At 44.5% G+C, this 26,297-nt stretch overlaps 2 protein-coding genes across 12 annotated transcripts in view; one reads left to right on the forward strand and one right to left on the reverse strand.

Annotated features, from left to right (window-relative positions):
• The window catches only part of DOCK7 (dedicator of cytokinesis 7), a 95,058-nt gene that overhangs the window by 47,101 nt on the left and 21,660 nt on the right, over window positions 1–26,297 (reverse strand). For all 11 annotated transcript variants that reach the window (XM_053985251.1, XM_053985250.1, XM_053985246.1 and 8 more), the window contains exons 3-14: window positions 25,115–25,290; window positions 24,947–25,015; window positions 22,420–22,549; window positions 22,101–22,313; window positions 21,642–21,727; window positions 19,635–19,701; window positions 18,286–18,435; window positions 17,447–17,527; window positions 16,228–16,393; window positions 15,438–15,580; window positions 13,854–13,947; window positions 11,942–12,104 (exon numbers count right to left, since the gene is read on the reverse strand). In XM_053985251.1, the coding sequence (XP_053841226.1) occupies window positions 11,942–12,104; window positions 13,854–13,947; window positions 15,438–15,580; window positions 16,228–16,393; window positions 17,447–17,527; window positions 18,286–18,435; window positions 19,635–19,701; window positions 21,642–21,727; window positions 22,101–22,313; window positions 22,420–22,549; window positions 24,947–25,015; window positions 25,115–25,290 (1,538 nt within the window). The remainder of the gene's footprint in view (window positions 1–11,941; window positions 12,105–13,853; window positions 13,948–15,437; window positions 15,581–16,227; window positions 16,394–17,446; window positions 17,528–18,285; window positions 18,436–19,634; window positions 19,702–21,641; window positions 21,728–22,100; window positions 22,314–22,419; window positions 22,550–24,946; window positions 25,016–25,114; window positions 25,291–26,297) is intronic.
• ANGPTL3 (angiopoietin like 3) lies at window positions 1,370–11,220 on the forward strand. The gene is made up of 7 exons (XM_053985257.1): window positions 1,370–1,909; window positions 2,997–3,107; window positions 3,918–4,035; window positions 4,736–4,849; window positions 6,005–6,100; window positions 7,655–7,927; window positions 9,722–11,220. The coding sequence occupies exons 1-7, from the start codon at window positions 1,412–1,414 to the stop codon at window positions 9,901–9,903; spliced, it is 1,392 nt and encodes a 463-aa protein (XP_053841232.1). The 5' UTR covers window positions 1,370–1,411; the 3' UTR covers window positions 9,904–11,220.

Here is a 26,297-nt window from a genome sequence, read left to right on the forward strand (position 1 = left end):
TTTTGGGGTTTTTTTAATTTTACAACCAGTTCTTCAAGTTTTGCAGCCCAAAATCCCTGTGTCAGATGCCAGAGAAACAATTCAGAATTGTTTTTTTGAAGGAATCCCTATTCTGCCCAGAGCTGGGCCTGATCATCTCCCTGCTTCTGATGCTTTTCCATACTTCAGGTACTCCAGTAACTCTGATCCCAATCATACTGGCACAAAATATTCCCCAGCAATTCATCTGAGATCTAAAATACTTTCACAGCATTTAATTGTGAATGGGAAGGTTACTTGCGTATTACCAACCCCTGAGCACAAAAAAAATTCAACATATGAGGTAAAAATTTCTTTTTTTTTAACATTTTTTTCTACAGATGCTTCATATCATACGTGCATATGTACATCAACAACATAACAAAAAGTCCAGGGGAAGAATTTCCAAACATACACAAATTTAGCAAAAACCTGAAAACTCTCCAAAGTACACTGTGCAATGTTTGATTTTGCTTTCTTGGATTGCTATGAATGAGTCCAGAAAGAGAAATATCTTTGACTCACACTGCAATACTACCCAAAAAACCCCACGTTTCCATGCAGAGACCCACTGCAGAACTGGGCATTTATTTCAGAGCACTTGCAGCCTTTCTTTATGCAGTGTGAATCTTAAACAGCAAAAAGAACGGTAAGGTGAGAAATGCAAGCGAGGTATTATTTATCTCACCCACCTCTGCAAAGCAGCTCTTAAAAAATAAGTTTTATATGGTGTAAATTACTGCACAAACCTTAACACAGCAGAATCACATCCAGGCAATCTCTGGACCTAATTCCCTCTTTCTCACTTAATCTGGGCTCCATGACAAGTAAATCCACTACAGCACAATGAGTTACATCAGAAAACGGCCGGAGATGAAAATCAAGTTGTGTGAATCATCTGGGAATATTTTGCCCTTCCACAGCTCATCAAGGAGCTTCACAACCTGAACATCCAGCGCTCTCAAACATGGTAAAACCCTTTCACACTCCTGAGGCAATAAAGGAAACCAAAACAACACAAACAAGGAGCAATTTGAGCCCGTACCGAGATTATGACCCAAAATTAACCTATTGAAAAGAGTTGTGTGAAAAACACCGTGTCATCAATAACATTTTACACCAGAAGGCCCGGCAGATGGAAAAGTTCAGAACCAGTTTAATCAGCAACGTGCCCGTCTCTCAATTTTATCTTCCCAGGTATCAACCTACATTCAGGAGGGGTTACACTCGTTCAAACACACACAGCTTAATGATCAACCCGCTGCTCTGCCTCTCCTAAAATGAAGAGCAGTATAAATAGATCAAGTTCTGCAACCCAGAACGGCCACAGAGCACGAGCTGTCACTGGGAAAAGTCTCTGCATCCTGAGCAAAGAGAACCAAGAGCAGGAAACATGAAGATCATTCCAGTTTTACTATTCCTGGCCCCCCTGGCTCTCCCAGCTGGAGGTGACAAGGATTTTTATTCCGTGGGTTCCGCCGGATCTCCCGAAACGAAATCGAGATTTGCAATGTTGGACGACGTCCGAATCTTGGCCAATGGACTCCTCCAGCTGGGGCACGGCCTCAAAGACTTTGTCCACAAGACCAAGGGGCAGATGAACGACATCTTTCAGAAACTCTACATTTTTGACAGGTCCTTTTACGAGCTCTCCCTGCAAACCAGCGAAATCAAGGAGGAAGAAGAACAGCTCCGGCAAACCACGGCCAGGCTGCAAATCAACAACGAGGAGATAAAGAACCTCTCACAAGAGATGAACCTAAAGATCGAAGACCTCATCCAAAACAAAATCCAGCTGCAGGAGCAAGTGTGGGGACTGGAGGACAAGGTCACCAAACTGGCCATTTTCCAGCCTTCGGTGCAAGAGACAAAAGAAATTTCTTCACTCAAAGTAAGTGACTTGTGAAAAGCCCTGACACAATGAGCCAAAATACACTGCAATGCCATCATCAGTAATTATGCAATAGAAGCTCATGCTTCCCCTTGCTCCTCACTGGAGTACTAGTCTGCATTTTGAGAAAGAAATCACTGTAATAAGCTTAAAAAAATCACTGCCTTACTCTGACACAGTGTTAATTTTGCAGTAAAATTCCCCAGCGAAATCAGTGAAAAACTGTGAAATTATAAAGCTCTGTATTACTTTCAGTATTGATTTGCAAATTGATTTTAAGGAATTTTGTCATCACAATGATAAAAAAGATTTGCAATCGAGAAAATGATGAGATTCCCAAACCCATGGGTTTGTACATCACCAGCTCATCCCAAATCCATGCAGTGGGAACTGCCTGCTCAGTGCAGAAACAGGGAGCTTAAACCTTTAAGAGGGGCATTTATTGCACCTGTAGGACCTCCAGAACCAAACCTCTTACAAGTCTTAATAAAATTAATATGCAAATCATGCAAGCAGTTAGGTGGGTATAAGGTTTTCTATAGAAAAGGAAATACTAACTGTACTTTGCAGAAGTATAAAATGGCCAAGTAATTTGTATGGGAAAATGCTGGATGTTTGTGTCAAAGCAAAAAGATGAATCCTGATCTCTCCAATCCCAAGCTGATATCCTAAATGCTGGCGGATTTTTCCCTTTTTTGATGAGTGCCATCTATCTAGTTTGAATCAAGGGCCAATTCCACAGAACATAATTGTTCTGGATGTGAAAATGGAAGGAAAAGAGCAATTAAAAAAACAGTCTACAAAGCTGCCAGTAGTTTGTCTCCAAAAAATGGGTGCTCACTTCAGAAGCAAAGAAAATTTTCAATTTAGAGGGAAAGCAGGCAAACCTCTGGAGCTGGACTTTGATGATCCTTGTGGGTCCCTTCCAGCTAGGGATATTCTAGGATTCTCTGGAAAAGGGAAGGCAATGTTCAGGGGTTTGTGCCTCTCAAAACTGGCCCCAGGACAAGAGTTACAGAGGCAGCACCACTGCTGAAGGTCTTCTGCTGCTCCTAAGCCTCCTCCATCCTCCTCTCCCTGTCCTCAGGCTTTTGTGGAGCAGCAGGACAACAACATCAAGCAGCTCCTGAGAATCGTGGAGGACCAGCACGTGCAGCTGGACAGGCAGCACAACCAGATCATGGAGCTGGAGGACAAGGTACAGGAACCACCTCTGCTTGTCCTTCCATCTCTCCTGACACTGAGGGAGCTGAGGGTCCAACCCTTGGGGTCAGGCACCCCTTGTTGAGTTTGGGGTGCAGAGGAAGCTGGGGGTCATTTTGAGGCACCTGTTTTGGGGAAAGGCTGCAGTGCTGCCAGGCAGGAGCTACAGCCAACAACAGCTTTGAGATCTTGTCTCTCAGCACCAGGCTGCTGCATTTCCTGACTGCTCATTTGGGGTTTTTTTCTCTTATTATGTATCCCATTATTGCTCTTCCATTGGTCTGGAAGTCTCATTGCTCTCTACCTCTTTCTTAATTTCCAAAATCCACTCCCAGAGTGGAAGTCCAACATGCATCACTGTAATACAGTACAACCAGCATGATCAGGTTTCATTTATTCTGAGAGGAAAATGCATTTCAGTCTAAGGAATTGCAGGTTCTGTCCTCCTTAGCTGTTGGTATTATTGGTCTAAGTGATGTCACCTGAGGAAATAAGTTAAATCTGTTTGCCCATTAAAAATTATTATTAAATAAGTTAAATCTGTTTGCCCTTTAAGGTGCACCACAAGAGAAGAGGTCATTTCCCCCTCTCATGAACCCTACCCTGCCAGAGCAGTAGCACAGCTGGCAGTCCCACTCCTAAAATCCACCAGCGTGGAGCTGCAGTTATTTTTATGTGGTAAATTGGGTATTCCACAGGGTTACACTCTCAAGAAAAATTATTCTCTGCATGACATTGTCTTGATCCATGAACCTCATCACTCCAGAGCCTTGGGAAGTTAACAGTGTGATTATGGCTCTTCCAGCTAAACCACATCGAGCTCCAGGAACTCCTGGAGAATTCCTTCCTGGAGGAGCAGAAGGAAGCAGAGCCCATCCCCTCTGCTCTGCACAGGCCCACGGCTGGGACATACAGAGCTGATGGTGAGACCCCATCTCTGAGATGTGATTACAGCACATGCTGCCTTCCCACCACCCTCTGGGACAGCCTTGGATTGGTTTGTAGGAGCCAAAGACTAAAAGGAGAAGATTTTTATGCTATACACTGGGCTGTGGGAAGGAATTAGATTTCCTTCTTTGGAAAAAATGTCATTATCTATTTAGCCCCACTCCAGCTGTACTTGTCTCTGGGGTGACACACAGGAACAATGTCCAAAAATGCAGTAACAGGATCCATTCCCCTCTTGTAAACATGCTGTGACCACGCTTTTACCCATGTCTATCTTGTGGAGCCTCAACAGAGAACTCATTACTTCACACTGGCTAATTATAAGATTTAGAAGTCCTTTCTTTGAAGTTGAAAGGCACTGATGAATTGTAGCAGTGAGCATGGTATTTACTAGGAACTTTACAAGGGGTAGGAAAGACATTTGCCAGAGTCTAGTCTTAGGCCTTAGAAACTTTCCAAAATCCTCCAGACTGAAGCCCTGCCTAACTTAAAAAACACAGGCAATCCAACCTGTTCACACCTTGGCAGCTGCACTATTATGCCCAAAGCAGTCTGTCCATTCCATGACGTTTATTGTAAAATGAAATTACCAGTATGAACATTCCCATTTCTGTCTTTAGCTCTCAGCTCAGCACACCCCAAGCAGGATTTCTAATGGGCTGTTTGCTTCCCCAGGTGCTGCTGCTGACTGCACTGCTCTCTACCACACTGGGGTGCAGGCCAGTGGGGTCTACACTATTCAGCCCAATGGCTCAGAAGCTTTCAGTGTCTACTGTGAAATGAAATTTGGTAAGAGCTGTGCCAGCAACAGTCTAATTTTCACAGAAATATCTTCCTCTAAGCCAAACAACTTTGTCCCTTCCCGAAGTACAGAAAAACTTGTGATTTATGATCCTCTTGACTTCTCTTAGTGGCCTGTCTGCTCTGAACTCAGGTTTCCCATATCCTGAAATTTCCTTATCACTGCTCCCGTTCTCTACTCCCCTCTTGCTTATACTGAGGAAAGGACATGCAATCATGTGCCACAAATTAAGGATATCCAAATCCCAATCCTTTAGTTGTGGGTAATGAAAATGGTCATTACAAAAGCCATTATAGGGCAACCATGAATGCATTTCCCAAAGAAAAGCAAACCATTTACTTTTACAGAAGAAAAATTTTGTTCATTAATACAGCTTTACACTGAGCTGTGCCAAACACCCAGAGAAGTGAGTCCTGGGATGGGACTGCCACACGTTTGGGTGGCACAGCAGCCAGGAACACAGCTGTCATGTCACCTTCCTAAGGAACCCAAGTTTGTTCCTTTTGCCACCCACAGCTTGGCCAATTCCCTCATGGCCTGGTTTCTCTGCACCCCCAGAGCTGCTCTGTGCCTGTCCCACATCCCCTTCCCGTGCCCTCAAGAGAGCTGGGGAACATGTGGGGCCACCTCACGTGTCTGGATGTGCAAACACAACTCACAGGGCTGCCCTCTGCAAAAAAGCTCCTTTGCTTACATTTGGTGGAGCAGCTGAAGTGAGGGTGTCATGACCTAGGCTCAGGGGAGACCCCCCTGGAGCTGCAGTCTGGACACAACCCCAGCACCTCGTCCCTGCCCCAGAGCTGTGCCAGCAGCCAGCCACTATCAGCAGAGTCTGACCCTCTGAGCCAATGTCTGGGGCTCTTCTTATCTCTTCTTTATCAATTTCTCTGTCTCTCAGCCCTCATAAACAAGTGAAACGCAGTCAAGGCAGCCTAACCGAATAATTCTGTCACAGGAGTCACCCCGGGTGTGGCCAAGGACACTTGAAGGGCCCTGGGCTCTCTCCAGTTGGGCTCATTTGAATCCCCTTGATGAAGACCTCAATTAACTCATTCCACCTGAACATGAGAGCAGCCCAGAGCACACTCAGGGACAGGGAATGAGGCCAAGGCCAAGCTGTGACTTATTTCCCTTTTTCACAGGCACATCCTGGACTGTAATCCAGAAGAGAGTGGATGGATCATTGGATTTCAACCAAACTTGGGATGCCTACACAAATGGTTTTGGTGACCTCAATGGTAAATATTCCTTTCTTGTGTGTCTCTTGGTATCAATTGATTTGAGAAGCTGAATCTTCTTATGGAAAGGAAAGCAGACTAAACCTGCAAAAAACAGCTGACTGATTTATTGGAAATAGCAGGAAGTGCTTGCTAGAACACATAACTCGTGAAATTCTCAAAGACATCCCTTCAAATGTGTGTTTAGAAACTGAATCAAGGCCAGAATGCTTTAAACACCATTTCATCAAGATTTTACTACTTATGAAAGCACCTCTCAGAGCATTTCAAATACACACAGAGGCAAAACCTCACAAAGTTGCTGTCACTACTTTGTTTGAACCTTCCTGCAATCCTGTTACCTTTAAAATCCCATCCATTTTTCCAGCCCCAGGAGAGCCCAAGGCTGTGTGTGCTCCCCTGAGCAAACACCTCAGGCTTCTCCAGAGTGGCCAATCCCCTCCATGGCTGGATAGGGTGAGGAAACACCCACGTTCCCAATGTTAATCATCAACTCCAAAGAATTTGTAGCACCAAGTGCTGCCCAACAGCCTCCTCATCCAGAATCTTCTCCTTGTTTTTCTCGTACAAAACGAGTGACCTCTTGTTTGGGAAACAGTCTGACTTTCTAAGCATAGCACAGATCTAAACCTCACCAAGGTGAGCAGCAATATTGACTTATTTCCACATCTTTTATAATAAAGACCTGCTGTCTCTCAACCTTTCCCTCAGTTTTGGGACAGGAGCTCCCAGCTGAAGTAACTTTCAGCTGTGAAGTTTATCTGATCCTGCTGGATGCTTTAGTGGCTCCTTGATTGGTCTCACAATTCCCAAATATTGCACCAAGATGCAGCAAAATGTTTTCAGTGCTGGGTTTTACAGAGAATTTCACTGCTCTCAGCTATGTCCTACTCAGTGCTCTGCTGCATCTTCTGAGGGGATAAAATAAACCAGGTTACAACTCCTAACCTGGAAATCAGGGAGTATTTTCTTCAAGCATCTTGTGCTCTATGGCTTTAAATGCCAGCTGTGTGCCTGGCACTCACATTCAGCCCCACTCTGTACATGTGGCAATTACCTGCGCTGATAATAAGCTACTTAATGAATATAATATATGAAACCAATTAAACTAATGATCAGAAATTCCAGCAAAAGAAAAATTCCCTTTGTACAGGAGGGTGTTGAAACCCCAGTTTGGTTCTGCAGCTCTTTCCTCCCAAAATGCAACAATTGCCATTAGGTTTTATGTATGTCACCCGCTTCATTTGTCACACACTTCCAATTACACACCTCTTAAATGTCTCCAGCTCCCTCTCAGAGTTCCACACGAGGTGGGAAACTTAAAGGGGGAAGCTCCAGTTCATTTAGAACTCTTGCTTTTATTGATCATCAGTGTGCAATTAAGCAGAGGTAAACAAAAAGAATGTAGCAGCAGACCTCTGCAAAGAGCAACAGTCCCCAAGACTCAAATCACTGATTTAATTAAAGCAATTAATAAAGCCTTTTAAATACTGTATTTTCACAACACTACCTGCAGGTTATCCCTAAAACCATCTCTTCCCTCCAACTTTGCAGAGGAATTCTGGCTGGGCCTGAAGAAGATCTACTCCATCACCCAGCAGGGGAATTACCTGCTGCGGATCGAGCTGCAGGACTGGAGAGGGAACAGGAGGCACATCGAGTACAGCTTCAGCCTGGGGGGCCCCAGCACCAACTTCACCCTGCAGCTGTCCAGGATGTCCGGGAGCATTCCCAACGCGCTCCCGGAGCACGCCAAGCTGCGCTTCTCCACCGCAGACCGCGCCGGGAACGCGGCCAGCGGCTCCAGCTGCCCCCAGAGCCACCCAGGTACGGCCCCAAGGGCACAGCAACTGCTCTGCTCCACACTCACTGCACCACGGAATGGCCGGGCTGGGGAGGGAGCTTAAAGCTCATCCTGGGGGTGCTCAGCCCGGAGAAAAGGAGACTCAGGGTGACCTCAGCACTCTCCACAGCTCCTGAAAGGTGCCTGTGCTCAGCTGGGCTTGGGCTCTGTCTCCAGGCAGCACTGACAGAGCCAGAGCACACAGGCTCAGGCTGTGCCAGGGGAAATACAGGTTGGATATCAGGAAAAAGCTTTTCCAGAAAGGTGATAAAGTTCTGGAATGGCTGCCTGGGGAGGTGGTGCAGTCACCATCCCTGGGAGTGTTTAAAAAGCCTGGATGTGGCACTGGGTGCCAGGGTTTAGCTGAGGTGCTGGGGCTGGGTTGGACTCCATGATCTTGAAGGTCTCTTCCAACCCAGTCATTCTGTGAATTCTGTGAATTCTGTTTCAACCCTGACACCTTCCACTATCCCAGGCTGCTCCAAGCCCTGTCCAGCCTGGCCTTGGACACTTCCAGGGATGGAGAATCCACAGTCTCTCCAAAGACCCTCTGCTAGCCCCTAACCACCCTCACAGGGAAGAATTTCTTCCCAATATCCCACTTAATCCTGCCCTCCTGTGCAAATGACCAACACCAGGAACAGAACAGGCAGCACAGGTTGAAATAACCCCCAGGATTAGATTCCAAACTCTGAAGCAAAGGGCTGTCCCTCCTCTGATGCCTGGTCTGGTGTGACAGCCCCAGGTTGAGTTGTTCAATCCCTTGTTGCAAAAAATCCAAAGAAAAAACTGACTTCTATCTCCTTTTAGGCTAAAACTATAAAGTTAATAATCAGTGAGTTTCCATTCAAAGGCAGATTTTAGGTGCTTGCCATATATACACAATATAATCACTCTCAAAAGAGCAAGAGATGCAAGGCTGAAGCCATTTCTCCTTGGAGATAATTTGGTTAAAGGGTTCTTAATTAAGAACTCTTAAACCCTTTGTAAATCTCTGATTTACAAAGCTTTTATGTTTGCCAGTTTATAGCAGAAAGCAAACAACTGAAGAAGCAATTAAATGACTGAACCACAGGATACAAAATTGTCCTCCAGCCACCTGCTTCATGCAACAAACACTTTGTACTTCATCCTAGGCATTCTTGAAAATTGTGGATGCCTGAAAGAATGCCAAGAAGGACATCTCATGTCCAGGGAAGGGCCCCTCAGGACAAGGACATGGAGGGGCTGGAGCATGGCCAGGGAAGGGAATGGGGCTGGGGAAGGGTCTGGAGCAGCTGAGGGAGCTGGGAAGGGGCTCAGCCTGGAGCAAAGGAGGCTCAGGGGGACCCTTGTGGCTCTGCACAGCTCCTGACAGGAGGGGACAGCTGGGGGGGCCAGGCTGTGCTGCCAGGAACAAGGACAGGAGGAGAAGGAACAGCCTCAAGTTACACCAGAGGAGATTTAAATTGATTGGAGGGAAAATTTCTTCATGGAAAGGGTTGTCCAGCCTGGCACAGCTGCCCAGGGTGGTGGAGTCCCCATCCCCAATCCCTGGAGGGATTTAAAATCCAGGCAGGTGTGACATTTGGGGACATGGGTCAGTGGTGGCCTTGGCAGTGCTGGGGAATGGCTGCACTCAGTGACTTTTGAGGACTTTCCCAACCCAAACAATTCAGTGATTTGGGAATCCTGGGTAAATGCCAATTTAGCTGGAATTTAGGGTCTAAAGCAGATTTATGTTGCAGAGAGGAGCTGTTTACTCTGCCATAGACTGACATTCCCACATTTCTCCTCAGGAGGCTGGTGGCACAGTGAGTGTGAGGAAACCAACCTGAACGGGAAATACGTCACGCCAAGGTCCAGGGGAAGGCTGGACAGAGGAAAAGGTTTATACTGGAAGCCTAGGAAAGGAAGATACTACCTGCTCAAATCAACCAAAATAATGATCCACCCAACAGACTTAAAAAGCTTTGACTGAGTGCTCAACCTGCTGCATTTTAACTCAGAGCAAACACAATGAACTTCACCACACCAAAGGACTTAATGCTGTGTTTACCAACAGATGCCATGTCCCAGTCCATGCCCTGCATGGAATTTCTCCAAAACATAAACCTGAGGCATCTGAGATGGTCTTACAAAGTGTCTGGTGAGTATTGTCATTCCCTCAAGCCCCAGTGTCAATGTGCTGCAACTTTTTGTGGAGTTTTTCCCTCCCCTGGATGAAATTCTAATGTCTAGGAGCCAACCTGTCACATATTGGATAATATTGTTTGGGGGAATGGGTTTTCAGGCTGTGCATTCCTTTCTGGGTTGTGTAGTAGGGAAAACAAAAAGTGTTTTCTGGGAACAAAGAGCTGGCAAAACACTATGGAAAACATTTAGGGGGAAAAAAGAAATTTTGTTTCTTGAAGTAACTAATTGAATGCTTGGTTCATGCTTTTGTTGTGGAATGTTTTAGGAGCAAATGAAAGATGGGTAATTCCTCGTTTTAGGGCTCTGGGTATTTGCAGACAGTTTTCCAGGAGTGTAGCTGAGGCCAATCCATGCTCTCTGGAGCTCTGTGCAGGTGTGTGCACACACAGGGGGTCAGAGCAGCCCTGCTCCTCTGGATCCCACAGATCCCACAGAGCAACTGCACAGCTGGGGCTGCTCACGGGAAGTGAAGAGCCAAACTTCAAACTCACTGAAAGGAGGAAGAGATTTGCTCTCCTCACCTGAAATGAATCAGAGCCAAGCCTTTGTGACCTTTCAGTCCAACCAGCTAAGGAATTAAATAACCAAGTGAGCACACAACCAAAACACCTTTCACTTAGGGAACAGCTGCTCCAATGGGGTCAAGGGTGCCAAGCCACAAACCCAGTAGGCAGAGCCCATGGGACAGGGCTGGTCCAGCTCCTGGGGACACTCATGTGTTGAACTTCAGCTGCAGAACACTGAGTGACAGCCTCGGGCTGGCCCTGGAAGTGCTGAGTGACAAAACCCCCAATCCTGCAGTTCCCCTGAGTCATATTGACTTGTTTATCTTCCCCAACCCTTGTACAGTGTGGATTTTTTATCTCAGCACAGGAAATGGTTTTGGTTGTCATTTGTCAGAGTGAAACCCCGTGAACAGAATGTGTTAATTACAGAAATGCTGCAATAAAAATCCTTTTACTTCTCATGGGTTTGTAACAGAGATGAGATCATGCAGTGTTGCCTATTTGTACTGGTTTACTGTAATGTTAAATTACTTGTCCAATAAATAAATAGACAAATAAGTAAATGGCTGAGACCTTTAAAAATACAAGAAATGGAACTCGACTAAACCCTTCTTGTAAACTTTGATTTATAAAAATCTGGTTTGTATCTAAATATAAATAAAGGATTTGCTAAGTTGGTGAAATTACTCAACTGATGAAGACAATTCCACTCAACCATGTAATGTCTTCAAAGATACTGTGAAAAAGCTTTAAATTAATAATGGTACATAATGAAAAGAAATCTGGTCCAAGCCTGGATTTTGTTATAGAAAGATTATTGTTTCCCAAGATATTTGGAAAAATTTCCTATTTTTCAGGGCTTCAGAGGATTTTTGTCAAGTATTGTAAACAAAGAAATTGCTTGGAAACCAAAATGGAAATATGAACAAAGGGATTATATATTTTCTCTATTTCTATCCCTCACTTTAAAGAAAGAAAAAAAGTCACTGAAGTGGCATAAATTAATAAAACCAGTAGGAGAATGGTGACTTTAACAAAGAAAAAAAAAACCCTCCATAAAACTGAAAAGAATTTAACCAAATGGAGAAATGGAGAAACCTCTCCCGTGTTCTTATTCACAGCCAAGTTTGATGCAAACCTGTTTGTCCCTCTCCAGCTGAGCCTTTTCTTCTGTGTCAGCCTGAACCCTTCCCATGCCTCTGGCACAGCACCTCAGCCCATCAACCAAATTTTGCAACAAGCCCGCTGATAAGGGAGGAATTTCTACACTTGCCAGTCTCAGGCCCTGAAAAGTGAAATGGATTTCAAAACTCTGACCTGTATGTGGTGTTTGGGACGTAGACATCCCTGGCAGGGAACTCCAGGATTTCTCTTGTAGGTCTGACTCTGCTGTCTGGGTAAAGCTTGACCTGCAGCAGCTCTGGGGTTAGGCAGTAGTGGGGGTTCTCTGGAGCTGGAGATATGTCTATCTTCAACTGAGCTGCAAAAAGAAAGGGATTTTATTTATTAATATACAGAAATTAATTTTTAAAAGCATAATTGTGCTTTGTTTCTTCAGGTTAATATCCTATATATTCATTCATTGACATCCTATATATGAATTTAATGAATCAACAAATGATAAATTAGAGATGAAGTGGATTTGTTAACAGCTATCAGTGGATCCAACTGATATCTAAGGCAAGTGGGGACCAGATAATAAGAACCAACAGAAAATATGCATCTTTACAAGGCATAGATGCCACAGGAAAACTGGGGAAATGCAGTCCAGATAATGCTCCTGTGAGGCACAGCTATTGCTACAAACAAAATTCCATCAGAGGAAAGGCTGAAAAACCCTGAGATTGGTCAGGCTGCAAACCAGAGGTGAATTGGGTGAACTGATCACAACACTCAAGGGCTTGGAAGGTTGTGGTCACTGCCCCAGGCCATGGCAGACCAGAGTCAAGATTAATTTGCAGCAAAATAATTTTGCAAAGTCTTCTTAAAACCTAACCTGGCTGCAAGGCCAGCTGAGAGCTGGGGAGATGATCCAAGGAAGAGGCAGGATTGCTGTCCTTGGAGAGCTTTAAGAGCAGGTTAAGTAAATACTGTCAGGAATAGCACAGGTCAGGGACCAGCTCCACTGAGGTGTGCCAGGGCTTCTATTCCCCTTCCTCAAACAGAGCTGGAGCCTGTTCCTATTAACCAGGAGTGGGAGCCAGGAGAGAGATCTCCTTTGGGATAGAGGGTGGGAAACAGAGGTTCCTGGGTTTGGGGTTTGCATCCTCCCCTCACAGACACCACCCTCAGTGTGCCAGTGACAAACCTGCCCCATAACACCTTCAGTGCTCCTGCTGTTCCAAGGATTGTGCTCAGGGAGTCCTCTGAAGTGCCTGGGGGAGGAACTAACCAAATACCTGAACTTTTGAGCCCAGAAGGACTGATTGGGTGGGAACTGGAAAAACAGAAACTTCCACAGACACTGAAGGGTTTGATTTACACAAATTCACAGAATCCCTGGGTTGGAAGAGACCTTCAAGATCATGGAGTCCAACCCAGCCCCAGCACCTCAGCTAAACCCTGGCACCCAGTGCCACATCCAGGCTTTTTAAACACACCCAGGGATGGTGACTGCACCACCTCCCCGGGCAGCCATTCCAGAACTTTATCACCTTTCTGGAAAAAACTTTTTCCTAATATCCAACCTGAATTTCCCTTGGCACAGCTTGAGAGTGCATCCTTGCAGCCTTGGAAGAAGCTTGGATTGATGTGAAGGTACAGTACACAGACATTAAATGGAAAATTCATGGACTGACTTATGTTTCTATAGTTGGAAGTAAGAATATGCCTTAAGTAAGAAAGTATATTGATAAGATGGTGAAGGGTTTATAATGTAAGGGTGTGCTTGTATGGAGTAAGCTGAGAGTTTAGAACTTATAATAGAAGCATATGTGTGTATGTGTGATAATAGCCCATTGGGTAAAAGTATCCCCTGTGCAGCAGAAGTGAGTAAAGGTGACAGGTTAGAGAAGCAAAATACACCCTGTGGCAACTGTCCATCGGGTTAGAAAGTTATTTATTGCCTTGTGACAAAGAACTTGTGACCACTTTGAGCTACAGCTGACTGCTTGCTCCTTTAATATCTCACAGCCTCTGAGACTGATGTTTATCTGAGCAATAAATGCTTCTCAGCCCAACAGTGGTGCCATGCCTTCATTAAAAAGCAGAGATAATGACAGCTGGGTACCTGTGATGGGTCTGAGCCTGCGCAGCACCGACGAGGGACGTCTCATGTCAGCCAGGAACTTGTACAGGTCCTCATCGCTCAGGCGATCCCCCTCCTGCTCAGGGTGCAAGATTTGGTTACCCAAACACCCCTCCAGGGCTGCCAGAGTGAACAAACCCTCTCAGCCCACAGGCTCTTCCCTCTGACATCCAACTGTCCCTTCCCAGAACAAGGTGTTACCGTTAATGTGTTAAATTACACTTCATTTCTCCATCCTTTCCCCTTCCGTCATCCCTTATTAATCACCTTGACAGCTGCAGGAACTTTTAATTGAAAGCCTTTTCTCTCCCCATCAATATTATCTTTTTCCAAACTGGAAATGGCTGCTAAGAGATTTCCCAAAAATACCCATTTTTTAGCAAGTGGAATAGTTTGAAAAAGTATCTGTCATTCAGGAGGTGATCTTCATTCCCTCTCATCTGCCTTTCCTTTGGGGTGAGCCCAGAACAGCCTTATTTTTCAGGAAAAGTAGGAAGTGTAAACAGTCTGTTGTCAGTCTTTCTTGTGCCCATTCTACTAGCTCAGAGTTTTGCTAATTTTGGAAATATTACAGAAAATGGGACTCTGCCACCCAAAAGCAAAAGATATCTATCTGATTTTAAAGATAAGAAGTCACAACATAAAAAAGAAAAAAAAAGAAGCGAATGGAAGGAGAAAAACACTGGGTAGTGTTCAACTACTTAACAAGAGAAAAGGTAGATAATACAGAATCTGAAATTTAAAATCTTTAATTAATGTTTGGCAGTTTTTAAAGGACAAATTAAATAAAATGAGCTGCTTCAACGTAAAAATAACCTCAACAAAGTAAATAAACATATGCTTTTGTAAATCATTACTAACTTAGTGACCAGTTCTTCCTTAGCTAGATGTGCCATTAAGCAAATCTCAGAAATTTCTCGGTTCATTACTTTTTGCTAAGCTTAACTAAAAAATCTGTTCCCTTTAATCACATTTTCCAGTGCTGAGGAAAATCCCAAGCTCTGGCTAAGAGGAGCTGCCACTCAGCAAAGCAGCACCAGAAGAAGAATGCTTTTTTTTTCCTCAGGGATCCCTGGATGTGTCCAGGGAACTGATGTCAACCTTAAATCACTCTGAGGAATTGGATTCACTACTACCAGAATTAATATATTATATAATATTATGTAATGTATAACTTAGAGGAGGTTTAGATTAGATATTAGGGAGAATTCCCTCCCTGGGAGGGTGGGCAGGCCCTGGCACAGGGTGCCCAGAGCAGCTGGGGCTGCCCCTGGATCCCTGGCAGTGTCCAAAGCCAGGCTGGTGCAGCCTGGGACAGTGGGAGGTGTCCCTGCCATGGCAGGGGTGGCACTGGATGGGTTTTAAGCTCCCTTCCAACCCAAACCAGTCTGTTACTCCATGATAATTGATAAATAACATAACAAACCCACTGAATGCTGTTCAAAGACTCCCTGGGACTGGGGAGCAGAAATCAATCGCATCCCCAGTTAATCACCCAGCGACCTCACGCCATCCAATCCTCCCGTCCAAGCAATAACTCCTAGGTGAGACATTTCCCTGCCAAACCTGTTTGAAGAAGTTGGTCACTGTCAGGGTGGCTGGCCTGAAGCTGCTCAGGTTGCAAGCCTCATCCCCACTCGTGGTCCTCTCCAGGGAACGCCTCCCGACGATGCTGGAGTTCCGCCGCTCCGACCACGACCCCTTACGTTCTGCAAAACACAACAGTGAGAAGCAGTTAGGAAAACAAAGCAGAAAAACTACACTCCAGGAGCCTCCTTCTGTCCCAAGCAGGATTCCTGCTGAAGGAAGAACTCCTTCCCTCACAGGAGGAGAGGGAATGATGCCATGAGGTGACAGAAGAGGGGGTTATGCCCAGGCAATCCCGCTCCGGAGGCCGTGGAGCACAGCTGACTCCTGCTCCCCTCCCAGCCACCTCAGCCCAGTGCCTTCCTGCTGTTATAAAAGTCTTTATCATGCTGAGATTTATGTATTTCCCTTGCCCTGAAAGATGATGAAGTTGGCAGTTTTGGGGATGCTGAAGAGCAGTTTTGGATGAGCTATGTGGCTCACAAAGATTAATCCACTCCTTTGGAAAATGTTCATCAGCCTGTAATGCTCCCTCAGTCTCACAAGCCTGGTTTTAAATAATATAACAGATGGTTTGCTAGTAAAATCCTTGAAAGATCAATCCATTTGTAAGAAATGCTCATGGACTTTTCTGGTTTAGTTCAACCATGACCCCAGACCATCAGGGTAGGGGGAGGAAAGCGATAAAAGGAGCAACAGCAGCTGCAGGATATGAATCAAAACCTCTGGATTTGCCCACATTGCCTCCTGCAGATGCCAAGTCCTGTACCTCCTGTGCCAACTTCAACTTCTGTGGAATCTCTTTCCAAGCTGCCAGCACTGCTCACAATGTTCATGAGGTGAATGGCTGTCCAGGCAAAAGGCATCCGGTACTTCCCGAGTCTTTGGCAAAACTGCTCTGCCTGGCCCTTCAGTTTTTCCAACTTTTCCTTGTTCTGTGAAGAAAATATTCAATCCAAGAGGTTAAAAGGAGAAGAACAGGGTCAGAGGTTCATTCAGCAAAACCAGTGAGGAATGATGGTGTCTTTTCTAACTCCCAGTGATTGTGTGTTTTGGTAGCACCTTCCAGAGGAGGAGCACCAAGTGCTGGGAAAATGCAACTTCTGCTTCCCAAAAGAGGCCACCAGAGGACAGTCAGAACAGTCTTTTTATGTTCCTAACACTCCTGAACAGCATGGCAAATCCCAGTGAGCTCATCTGCCCACTGCTCCCTCAAGAAAATCTGTATTTTCCCCTGTGAAGTCTGAAAGGGCCTTTCCTAATGTGATTTTATGCAGGAGGTGTTCACATCATCTGGAGTTGTGTGAGAAACTCAAAAGACTCCTCAAATAAGTAGTCTCATACCCATTTTGTCAAGGAAAGAAGGGAATAAAAGAGGATTTTTCCATAGCTCTGCGTATTAAAGAGCAATTTTTAGAACTTTAGGGAGGAAATAATTTATTAAGAGGTTGATTAAAGTGAACAAATCATCCAAGCTTTTGAGAAATGGAGAGGCTGGGACCACAAGAAGGGCTGGAGCCTCTGCTCTGCCCTTCACCCAGCCCTCATTATTACCCTCTGATCTGCACCTGGCCCAACCCAACTGCACATGAAATTAGGAACCATTTTTGGAGGTTCTTTCAGAACCAGGCAAAAGTGATGGGGTTAAAGCTGCAAAAGCAGTGGAAAAGTTGAAGTTTTTACAGCAAATTCCCATCAAAGGCTGCCTTCCCTTGACCCAGCTGATCCTTTGGGACATGGAATCACAGCTGACTGAGTTTGATGGGAACCACAAATCTCCCCTGACAGCCACAAAATCTGCTGACCTTTAACTACTCCACCCCAATATGGCATCAAGACTCAAAGGTCTTTGGCTCTTCTTTGGCCTTTAGAATGGGATTAAATTCCTAATTAAAAATGGATCCTTTTAAAGACAGGAACAGTATCAACCATCCAAGGTAAAAGAAAATACATTTCATTTTTTATCAAAACACCAAAGAAATTCTTACCTTTGCTGCATCAGATTCTTTAAAAATCATATAAGGCTCTGCACACTCCCCAATATCTCCCTGCTGTAAAACTTTTTCCAGCTGAGAAGGGAAAATGAGCCATTATAAGGACATGTATCCAGCAAGGATTAATAAACTGAACAAGCACAAGGAAGGAAAATATTCTTCCACAAGAGCTGAAGCCTGGTGAGTCTTTGTGTAAGAAGCATTTCCTGCAGAACCTTCACACTCCCTGTCTGTCAACTGCAAATCTGTCTTGAACTCCCCTTTTGACCACAGGATGATTTTTATCCAGAGTCCAGCCAAAAATCTTGACTCAAACACCAACCTGAATGAGCAACATTTGTGCACTCGCTGAGCCAAAGGGGAGAACAGAGAATAACTTTTATCTTTGTGTACTTTATCCCAGGAGTGACCAATGTTGCATTTTATTTCAGTTATGGATCTCACTCTCTTGGCAATTTCTGCCCTTAAATACATCTGAAAATATGGCTGAGGGGCGTGTAATCCTTTTTGAAATGAGATTCAGATCAATAGATATTTTTAAATCACTGACTTATCTGTCATTTTAAGGAGTCAGCACATTGTTTTATATGAAAACCGAGGTCAAGCCTCAGAAAACTGATTTATATCATCAAGCAAACCTTTGTGCTCTCTCCAGTTTCTGAACTGGTTATTACACTCTCTCCAGTGCACTGAACTGGTTGTTACAAAGGAAATTAAGTGAGAATAGTCAAAATAAAGCAGCCCTGTTTACACTTTTGAGAACAGAATTTCTATTTTACTTTAAATAAAAACCAAGAGACCACAGTAATTTCAATTTCCCTGACATTTCTTACCTTTATTACTAGAAAGACATCTTGGGATGGGTAGGTGATAGAAAAGATGGCAGATCTGGCCAGGGTGGAAATAGCAGCAGGGGGGACATGAGGCCGAAGCATTCCCTTCATTTGCTCAGAGTTTAAATCAAAGTAGAAATTCTCTGAAATCTAAGGAAGAAATTGGGTAGTTTCAAGCATTAGTTGTATTTTTTTTTTTTTTTTTTTGTAAATTCTTCATGAACAATTTTAAATTGTTTTAAAATTCATGTTAAAAACTCCTCGTGTCAAACCATGTGTGAAAAGAAAAAAAAAAAAGCCTTTTTGATTAAGAAATCAAGGCAGGACAGTGAGAAAGGAAATGGAGGAAACACCACAAACAATCCATAAAATTTCCTCCAGCTCCTCTAAGGTGTGCAGCTCCATCACAGGATTAGGAATTACCATTGTTAGCTGAACTGGAAACACCAAAATATCAAAATAGAAACAGAAAATGAAAAAATAACGCCCCTTGAAAGACAGACACTGAGCCTTCTACCCTGAAACACCAAATCCTCGACTGCAAAGCTTCAGAGCCAAAAAAGATGTGAGCAGGCTACCAACACCAGAGGTCACTAAAGAACTTACTATGGTAGAGCCAAAAAAAAAGGAGTAATGAGATGATAAAACTGGCTTATGAAATGTGATTTAAATATTAAACAAAGTTCACATAATTTTCCACATACTCTCATCTACATAACTTAAATCTCAATGCATTAAATTCAAGTCTTAAAGAGATAAATGTCAAAATGCATATTTTTAACATTTTTCTCTCCACTACTGCTAATATCTTGAATAAGGAAAACTAAGAGACTCTTTAAATATTAAATACAGAACATAAATAGGTGAATAAATGTATTTTGCATTTCCTACAACTTAGATCTTGAAAAGACTCCTCAGTTTTGTTTTGATTTTAGCAATTTCAGCATGTGTGACTTTCTGTGCATTATTGGAGTATTGCTTGGACCCATGCCATGCTGAATCACCAAAAAGAGATTAAGACAGTCATAAAAACCTAATCTAAATAAAAGGTTTCAGTTACCTAAGTTCTCTCTGGGGAAGAGACTTTTGAAAGCCAGAATTGGACTCCATATATATATATATATTTTCTGATTTCAGGCACTGACATATTAGATAATATTTTTAGGAAAGTGGTTATACCTCAACTGCTTTACCAAGAAGAACACACAAGATGGTTCACGAAATGCCTTCATCATTCTTCCAACCTCTATGTCACTGTCCTCTTAAAGCTTTGCCACCAGAATTAATTCCTCCATTACTTGTGTTTAAATTTCAGTGGAAATGTCACACTCAAGTAATTAAAAACCTACCTTCTTCTTTTCTTTAACATCATACAAAGCCAAACTTGCAAAAATGGGCTCAATTTCTATTTCAAATCTTGAAAGAAGGAAACACAGAATCAGTTGACTTGCATTTGGTCAGAAGGAATAACCAACCCTGTCCCCAGATCCTCCCTGGGTGATGGGGACTGAGATGTGTGAGCAGCTGAGCCAACCCCCGGGCTGCTCCTGCTCCTGAGGGATCTTCTTTCCCAATTTCCAGCCCACTCCTGTCCTGCTCCCTCCCACCAGGACCCTGTCAGTGCTCCCTGGACCTTCCAAAAGCCATTTTAACTCACTGGAAGCCAAGCAAAGCAGCCCAAAAGCCTCCTCAGAGGGGGAGGAATTGTTAATTGGGATAACTGGAGCACTCAGCTCCCCTGATGCCCTGGAGAAGCCAATTTCCTGTGCTGCCCCAGATAAATGGCCAACTGCTCCTCTCAGCATTCCTGCCTCTGGACATCAGGGACACCTATTTTGGCAATTTTCAACAGTTAACTGTTGTCAAAAAATACCAAAAACTCCCTTAGAAAGGTGCCAGCTCTTCACAATGATTGTTATCCAGTGTTTATGCAAATTCCAACACTCCCAACAAGAACACTGACCCACCAAACAGAGCTGAACTTATTGTCAGAACACCTGGGGAGTTAAAGGAATTTAAAAACATTCAAAACCTGTCCCTGCACCACAGTGAGCACGGGCTGAAATGCCATTCTTGTCTGCACAGCCTCCCCACAAAATCCACGTCCCATCCACGCTGGGATCCCCTCCGCACCCAGCCCTTGCAGGGAGCTCTCAGCTTCAGCCTGGAACTCCTTCCAACAGGGACAACACCACCAAACAGGTGTTTTCTCCAGTTTTGCAACAAAGCTGAGATTAACCTGGAAATGACCCTGCTTAGGTCATCTAAGCTTTCTCCCTGGGGAAAAATGTCCTTGTTTTTGTGCCACTGAGATGGCACAATCTTGGATTACATCCCCGAGCACAGGCTCAGAGATTCCCAGGTACACGAGCAAACATGGAGCCGGGCAGGTTTGCTATAAATTTGCAGTCAGCAAGAGATGCTTAAAGAGCAGAAAACATTAATTTCCAGCATCTAACTTATTTATGCTAAAGACACCCTCCTTTGGAGGGAAAGCTGCACTGCTACTGCATATTATGTTGTTCCAGTTCATAAAAGGCTGCAAAATCAGTTCATCTCTACGGCTATATTAGGTCCTGGAGTAGTCTACGAGCAGGAGAAATGTCCCACACATATATCTCAGTTATGAGCAGCAACTGGAGCTCTCTAATAAGAAGGGTTGACCTAACTGAGGACACAGAAGATGAATACAGCAGTGTGGAAAATCAGTTTTGTACTTTATTTCTCCAAGGGAATAACAGTAAAATTTTACCTTGTGTTATTAGAGAAGAGTTATAGGCAATGAACCAGCTGCAGGTAACCCTATATTCAGGAGCTCCACTTCATTAAACTTGTTTAACAGGTTTCTATTCCTCCAGTTAATGCTTACTAAGTGTATAAAGTCTTCACTCTTAAAGGGACACAGTCAAGGTTGTTGAGCCTAAACTTTGGGAAATCTTTGGTTGTCTTTATGTTTTTAAGGCTCGAGCATTTTTAATCTTTACATTTAATCTCAAATTTCCTCGTTAGGGAGGGGAACACCAGTGAGTGTCCAACTTCAGAGCCTGGAGGAGTGTGGTGAAGCCTCATGTCACATGCCAGTGACATGGAACAGGTAGAGCTGGAAAGCAACAGGGAGGAAAGCCAGGGGAGGAGGATATCTCCTGTCTCATCACATCAATCTGCAGGAAGCCTTGAAGATACAACTGTGTAACTCAAGCTTTACAAAAGGAACCTGGAAGCCTATGGCCAAATAATGCAATGACCCTTCCAGGGCAATAAACAAGGCAGTGGAGTTATTCCAGATGGATGTTATTCCACATGGATACAGCAGCAGATTTAAACTCTGAATTTCTGTCTGCTGGAGTGGTACTTACTTCAGGGACAAACACTTCACCAGGAGTCTTTGGCCAAAGTGCTCTTTGGGTACTTCAGGGACACTGAGTCTCTCTATGGGCTCCTCCTGGAATTAGAGACACAACTCCTGTACAAAACACCAGCAGAACCAGGAGGCAAACACATCTATCACTTTTTTCTTCCAAGACACAGCACCAACTTAATCCGAGGCTTCCCACCACAGTGCATTCATCAGCAGCTATAAATATGCTAAATTAAATCCCTTTAATGTTTCTACAATTGCATAACCAGAAGGGAAACCCAAAAAAAAGTAGTATCTATGGGCAAGACAATATGCTGAAAAACACAAAATAGCTGCAGTTCTCATGCACGTTAAACACAGGTGACCTTAAATCCTTTAAATCCCTGGCAGACTGACAGCTCTCACATTCCCAATACCCTTCACTTTTTTAATCTCACCCACATGCACGCAAAAATACCTCATCTGGTGCTGGGTGTAGTGCAAAAAGCTCCTTATGCCTACTGGACTTCCTCTGGTCCTCGTTGTGGTGGTCGATCTCCTCGTTTGGGGTTCTGTCCAGCAGGTTTGGGAGGAGGGCATCAGGCACGGAGTTCTTCAGGTCGAAGATGCTGCAGGCCCAGCTGCCCCGGGGAGTGTCGTCGATCGACATTGAGCGGCGCTTGAGGTCATCCTGAGAGCCAACAAATTAAAAGCAACTTCTAATGGGAAAAGGACTGTGCTTTTAAAGCAGGACTATAAATTAGGTTTTATGTAGCCAGGTTTTAAAGGCACATTACTTGTTCATCCTGGTAGCTGTTGCCGTCAGGAGCTTCGTCAGACTCGAAGACCTGTTTGGGGAGCCCTTTTTGCCTCTCCTTCTGTTTGTCCAAGGTGTTGGGATTGAACCCAGTTCCCAGCTTGTGGTATCTGCAAACAGAGGATTTCAAACACATTCTTAGCAGCCCTTTTGACCCCGACCCCAGAAGCAGCACCCCGGAACAAACCCAGCATTGTCAGCGTGGGTGCTCCCGAGGCAGGAGCTGCTCTCTGCAAACACAATTTCCAGTCAGCTCCACTGGAGCTGGGGCATCATCCAACAGCCACTATTCCAGCACTACAATGTGACTCTGTTCATCTATAAAGCCACTCTGGGTGATGTCAAAAGGAGGATTATCAAGGGCCAATTAAAGTCGTTGTCAAACGTGCCATTGTGAAGCCAAGCTAAAAACAGGCCGGGAACACGAGGGCTGAAGGCCAGTGGTTCTGCTGGAGCAGGAACTGACTTGGAGCAGATAAAATGATTAACTGGAAAACCAAAACAGCAACTCAGGAAAATCCCGAGCACCTCTGGAGAACAATTCTCCAACCCTGACTAAAACAAGTGCCTTCACATAGCATCTTTGGAAGGAAAGTGGGTCCCTCAGAGCTTCCCAGAGCGTGAGAGCTCCTACAAGTGAACAGGCTGCCTGCTGTGCTGGCAGGAGCAGATCTCTTTGACTAACAAGTTTTTGGGTGCCAAATGGCACCACGTCTGTATTTATACACACACACATGGGTAGGGCCACGGCCTCGCTGCAATACTCACTCCAAGTCACTTCCTGGGCTCACATCTAGAATTAATTGTTCTTACCATGCCCTGGCACTAAAGTTACCACAGAGGGATGCTCCAGACACGGGAAAACCATGGAAATGCTAGCAGCAAATAAAGGAAGGGATGAGAAAAAAGGAGGAATGCATTTTCCTTGCTAGGCTGTAATTGCTGAGACCTGAACAATAGGATCTATATAATCCTCACCTGGATGTCTGCATTTCCATCACAGCTCCACCAACAAGTGCAAATTACCTCTAATTCACACCTGACTTCCTCAGTCTAACACACAGAAATTATGCCATAAGCTTGAAATCAGAATATGCTAGTGGATGTTTTTCAGGGCAGTAAACTTATTCACCTTTTCCAGTATCATTAAAGGAATTACTGAATGGGTGGATTTCCCTGCCTCAAAAACATTTTGGTAGCAAAAAAATGGAGGCAGAGATGGACATAATAATAAAGATTATTTCCCCTGGGGTGGGGAAGAAAAGGATGGAATGTCACAAGTCAATCCAGCAGTTCTTCCAAGAGATGGAGTTTGTGCTCCTGGAGCTAGCCAGAGGACTTGGAACCATCCAATGGGATGGATTAAGAGGAAATTGTTGGCACCTTTACCTGAAAAATAATTCAGTCCTTCCCAGCTGAGCTTCTGGGTTCCTTCCCTGCTCCAGCAGTAACTCTACCCAGTGCACTGCCACGATTTTATCCAAGCAGGAAGTGCCGTGACTCTCAGAGGACAAAACCCCACCAAATAAAGCTCATCAGAGCAGGAATCACGGCCAGGAATTCCAGGTGCCAGTGAAAGTCTCTGAGAAGCCAGGAGTGGGTGGCTGCTGGGTCACACTGTCCAGGTCTGTGGTGTACCCAAGACTCTGCTGCCAAGGCTGGGAGTTAATAAAACATCTCCCTCCCTCTTGGGTTCCTTTCTGGGTGGGTTTTTTTATTTTGGTATGAGATTACAAAACACTTTTTTATTAGGTCACGTTAGCAGTGCCGAGCACATCCTGAGCATCCCCTGAAGTGGCTCTCAGGACAACATTAAACCAGTGAATTGTAGCAACTGCCACAAGGGCAGAGCTGGAGCTGCAGCCAAGTCGTTTGTAGGTGATGCACATCACATGGATCACTCACCCCCTGACAGCAGCTCTTGAAGTCCTCAGACTTCCAATCATCCCAGGGAGTCCCTGCTCCAACTGAAGCCTCTCAGAACCCTTCCTGCTAATTTGCATGGAATAATCAATGCATGCCCATCCTCTGAACTGTTAACTCGTTAGGTAAATGTTGTGATGGTTCAAATATTAACAATTATTTGTCTGAATGATGTACTCTCCCCACGTCTCTCTGGGAATCAAAGGAAGCTGCAGAGAGCACCTTGTCTATCAGATGGTGGTGACTCCTCATAAATCACTGCAAAATTAATGCAACTTGTCTCTAAAAATAACTAAAATCAGATGGAACAAAGGAAGAAACAAATGTTGAAAGTAATTTTACTTGTCCACATTCCCTAATTGCTCTACCATGGTAAAGGAGCAACTGTGGGCTGAAATGGCCTAGATTTTCCAAAATGCCTCAAGGGGTTTTGACATCCAAGATCCAATTTTCCAAACACAAAACATCAGTTCATCTGAACCGGGCAACGAAAAGCCAGAGCACATGGAATAAGCAGCCAGGACAATATTTTTATATTTAAATATGAGCTTAAGGTGGCAAACACCTCAGGGATCCTCACTCACTTTCTGTTCACGATCGCCCAGTCCTCCGTGTAACTCCTGACACAGTCCCTCACGTGAGGGTCCATCTCGCTGTTAAAAGAACAAACAACAAAGGTCACAGAGATGATGGGGATTCCTTAAACACTTATTTCATTCCCTGGAGCACCAGCAGGTGAGCTCGTGTCCTACCTCTCCTCGGGCACGGCCGACACGAGCGTCCGGCACTCGCGGGGGGTGTAAACCACCTCGATGTCATCGCGGGGAAACTCCAGCAGGTCCCGCAGGGGCCCCGACTCCACGGCCAGAGGGTGGGTGTTGAGATACTCCTCCAGGTCCACAGGGTCCACAGCTTCTGTGAGAGGCACCTGGGAGCACACAGACCACCACGGGGCCTTACGCCAAGGTGAACAAATAAAGGAAAACCACACGCGCGTTTTCTGCTCTCTTTTTTTAAACCAGTTCTTCTGCCTTGTTGAGGGATTTGATGCAACATCAGGTGATTAACCCCAGTGGTGTTAACCTCAGCTAACACATCACAGAGCTGCTTCTCCTGTCTTATCTTTTATCTGATATTCCTCTGCGTATTTCTCTGGTGCGTACCATCACCGCCTAAAAAAATACAACTAGAGCCACAAAAGGTTACATCTATTTTCAGGAAATACAACAAAAGGAAACTTAGTACTTAATTTCCCACGTATCTGAGCCTGGATGTGTTTTTACCAGGCTCTGATCACAAAGGGAACCTTGATCCTGATCCAAGATGCAGGAACCCTTCCTCCCCCAGGCAGAGCCCAGAGCAGGGCCTGATTTACCAGGAACTCAGGCAGCCACACAGCTCTGAGGACTAACATTATTTTGAATTAAACCACCTCTCTGGGGAACACAAAACACAATGTTCACCTACCACAGGTACAAGTTTAACCACCTCTTCCCCCTGGTATTAGAGCCTTTAGTGCCACAATGACTCTGCCCATGCCAGGAAGGGACACTGCCCTCAATAAAATGGATGCTTAAAAATCATCTTTATTGGGCACAAAGCCTTTACCTGAAGCACAAGGAATGACTGAAAACGTGCAGGAAAACAGTAGATTTCACTGGCAGTGCTGATCTCACCACCCCGAGCTTTTTTTAGATACATTAGAAGAAACTTTGCATAATCTGGATACATACTCACATTGCATAACTTGTATTTTTACATAGCCCATTACATAAATACATATAAATATTCTGATATGAGATCACTATGCTATGAGGCTATACATAAACATAGACATTAAGAAAATGAAACACTAAAAACAAGTTTTGAGGAAGCTGTCTCTACAGCAACTGACAGATTTCCTAGAATTCCCTGGCACATGCCAGTGAGGCTGAG

This window comes from Vidua macroura, chromosome 9 (genome assembly GCF_024509145.1).
Source record: "Vidua macroura isolate BioBank_ID:100142 chromosome 9, ASM2450914v1, whole genome shotgun sequence".
In the NCBI taxonomy this organism is placed as follows: Eukaryota; Metazoa; Chordata; class Aves; order Passeriformes; family Viduidae; genus Vidua; species Vidua macroura.

Coding starts and splice junctions, on each gene's coding strand:
- ANGPTL3 (XM_053985257.1), top strand. CDS start 1,412: ATGAAGATCATTCCAGTTTTACTATTCCTGGCCCCCCTGGCTCTCCCA. Junction 4,036..4,735: donor TGGGACATACAGAGCTGATG/GTGAGACCCCAT, acceptor TTGCTTCCCCAG/GTGCTGCTGCTGACTGCACT. Junction 7,928..9,721: donor CTGCCCCCAGAGCCACCCAG/GTACGGCCCCAA, acceptor ATTTCTCCTCAG/GAGGCTGGTGGCACAGTGAG.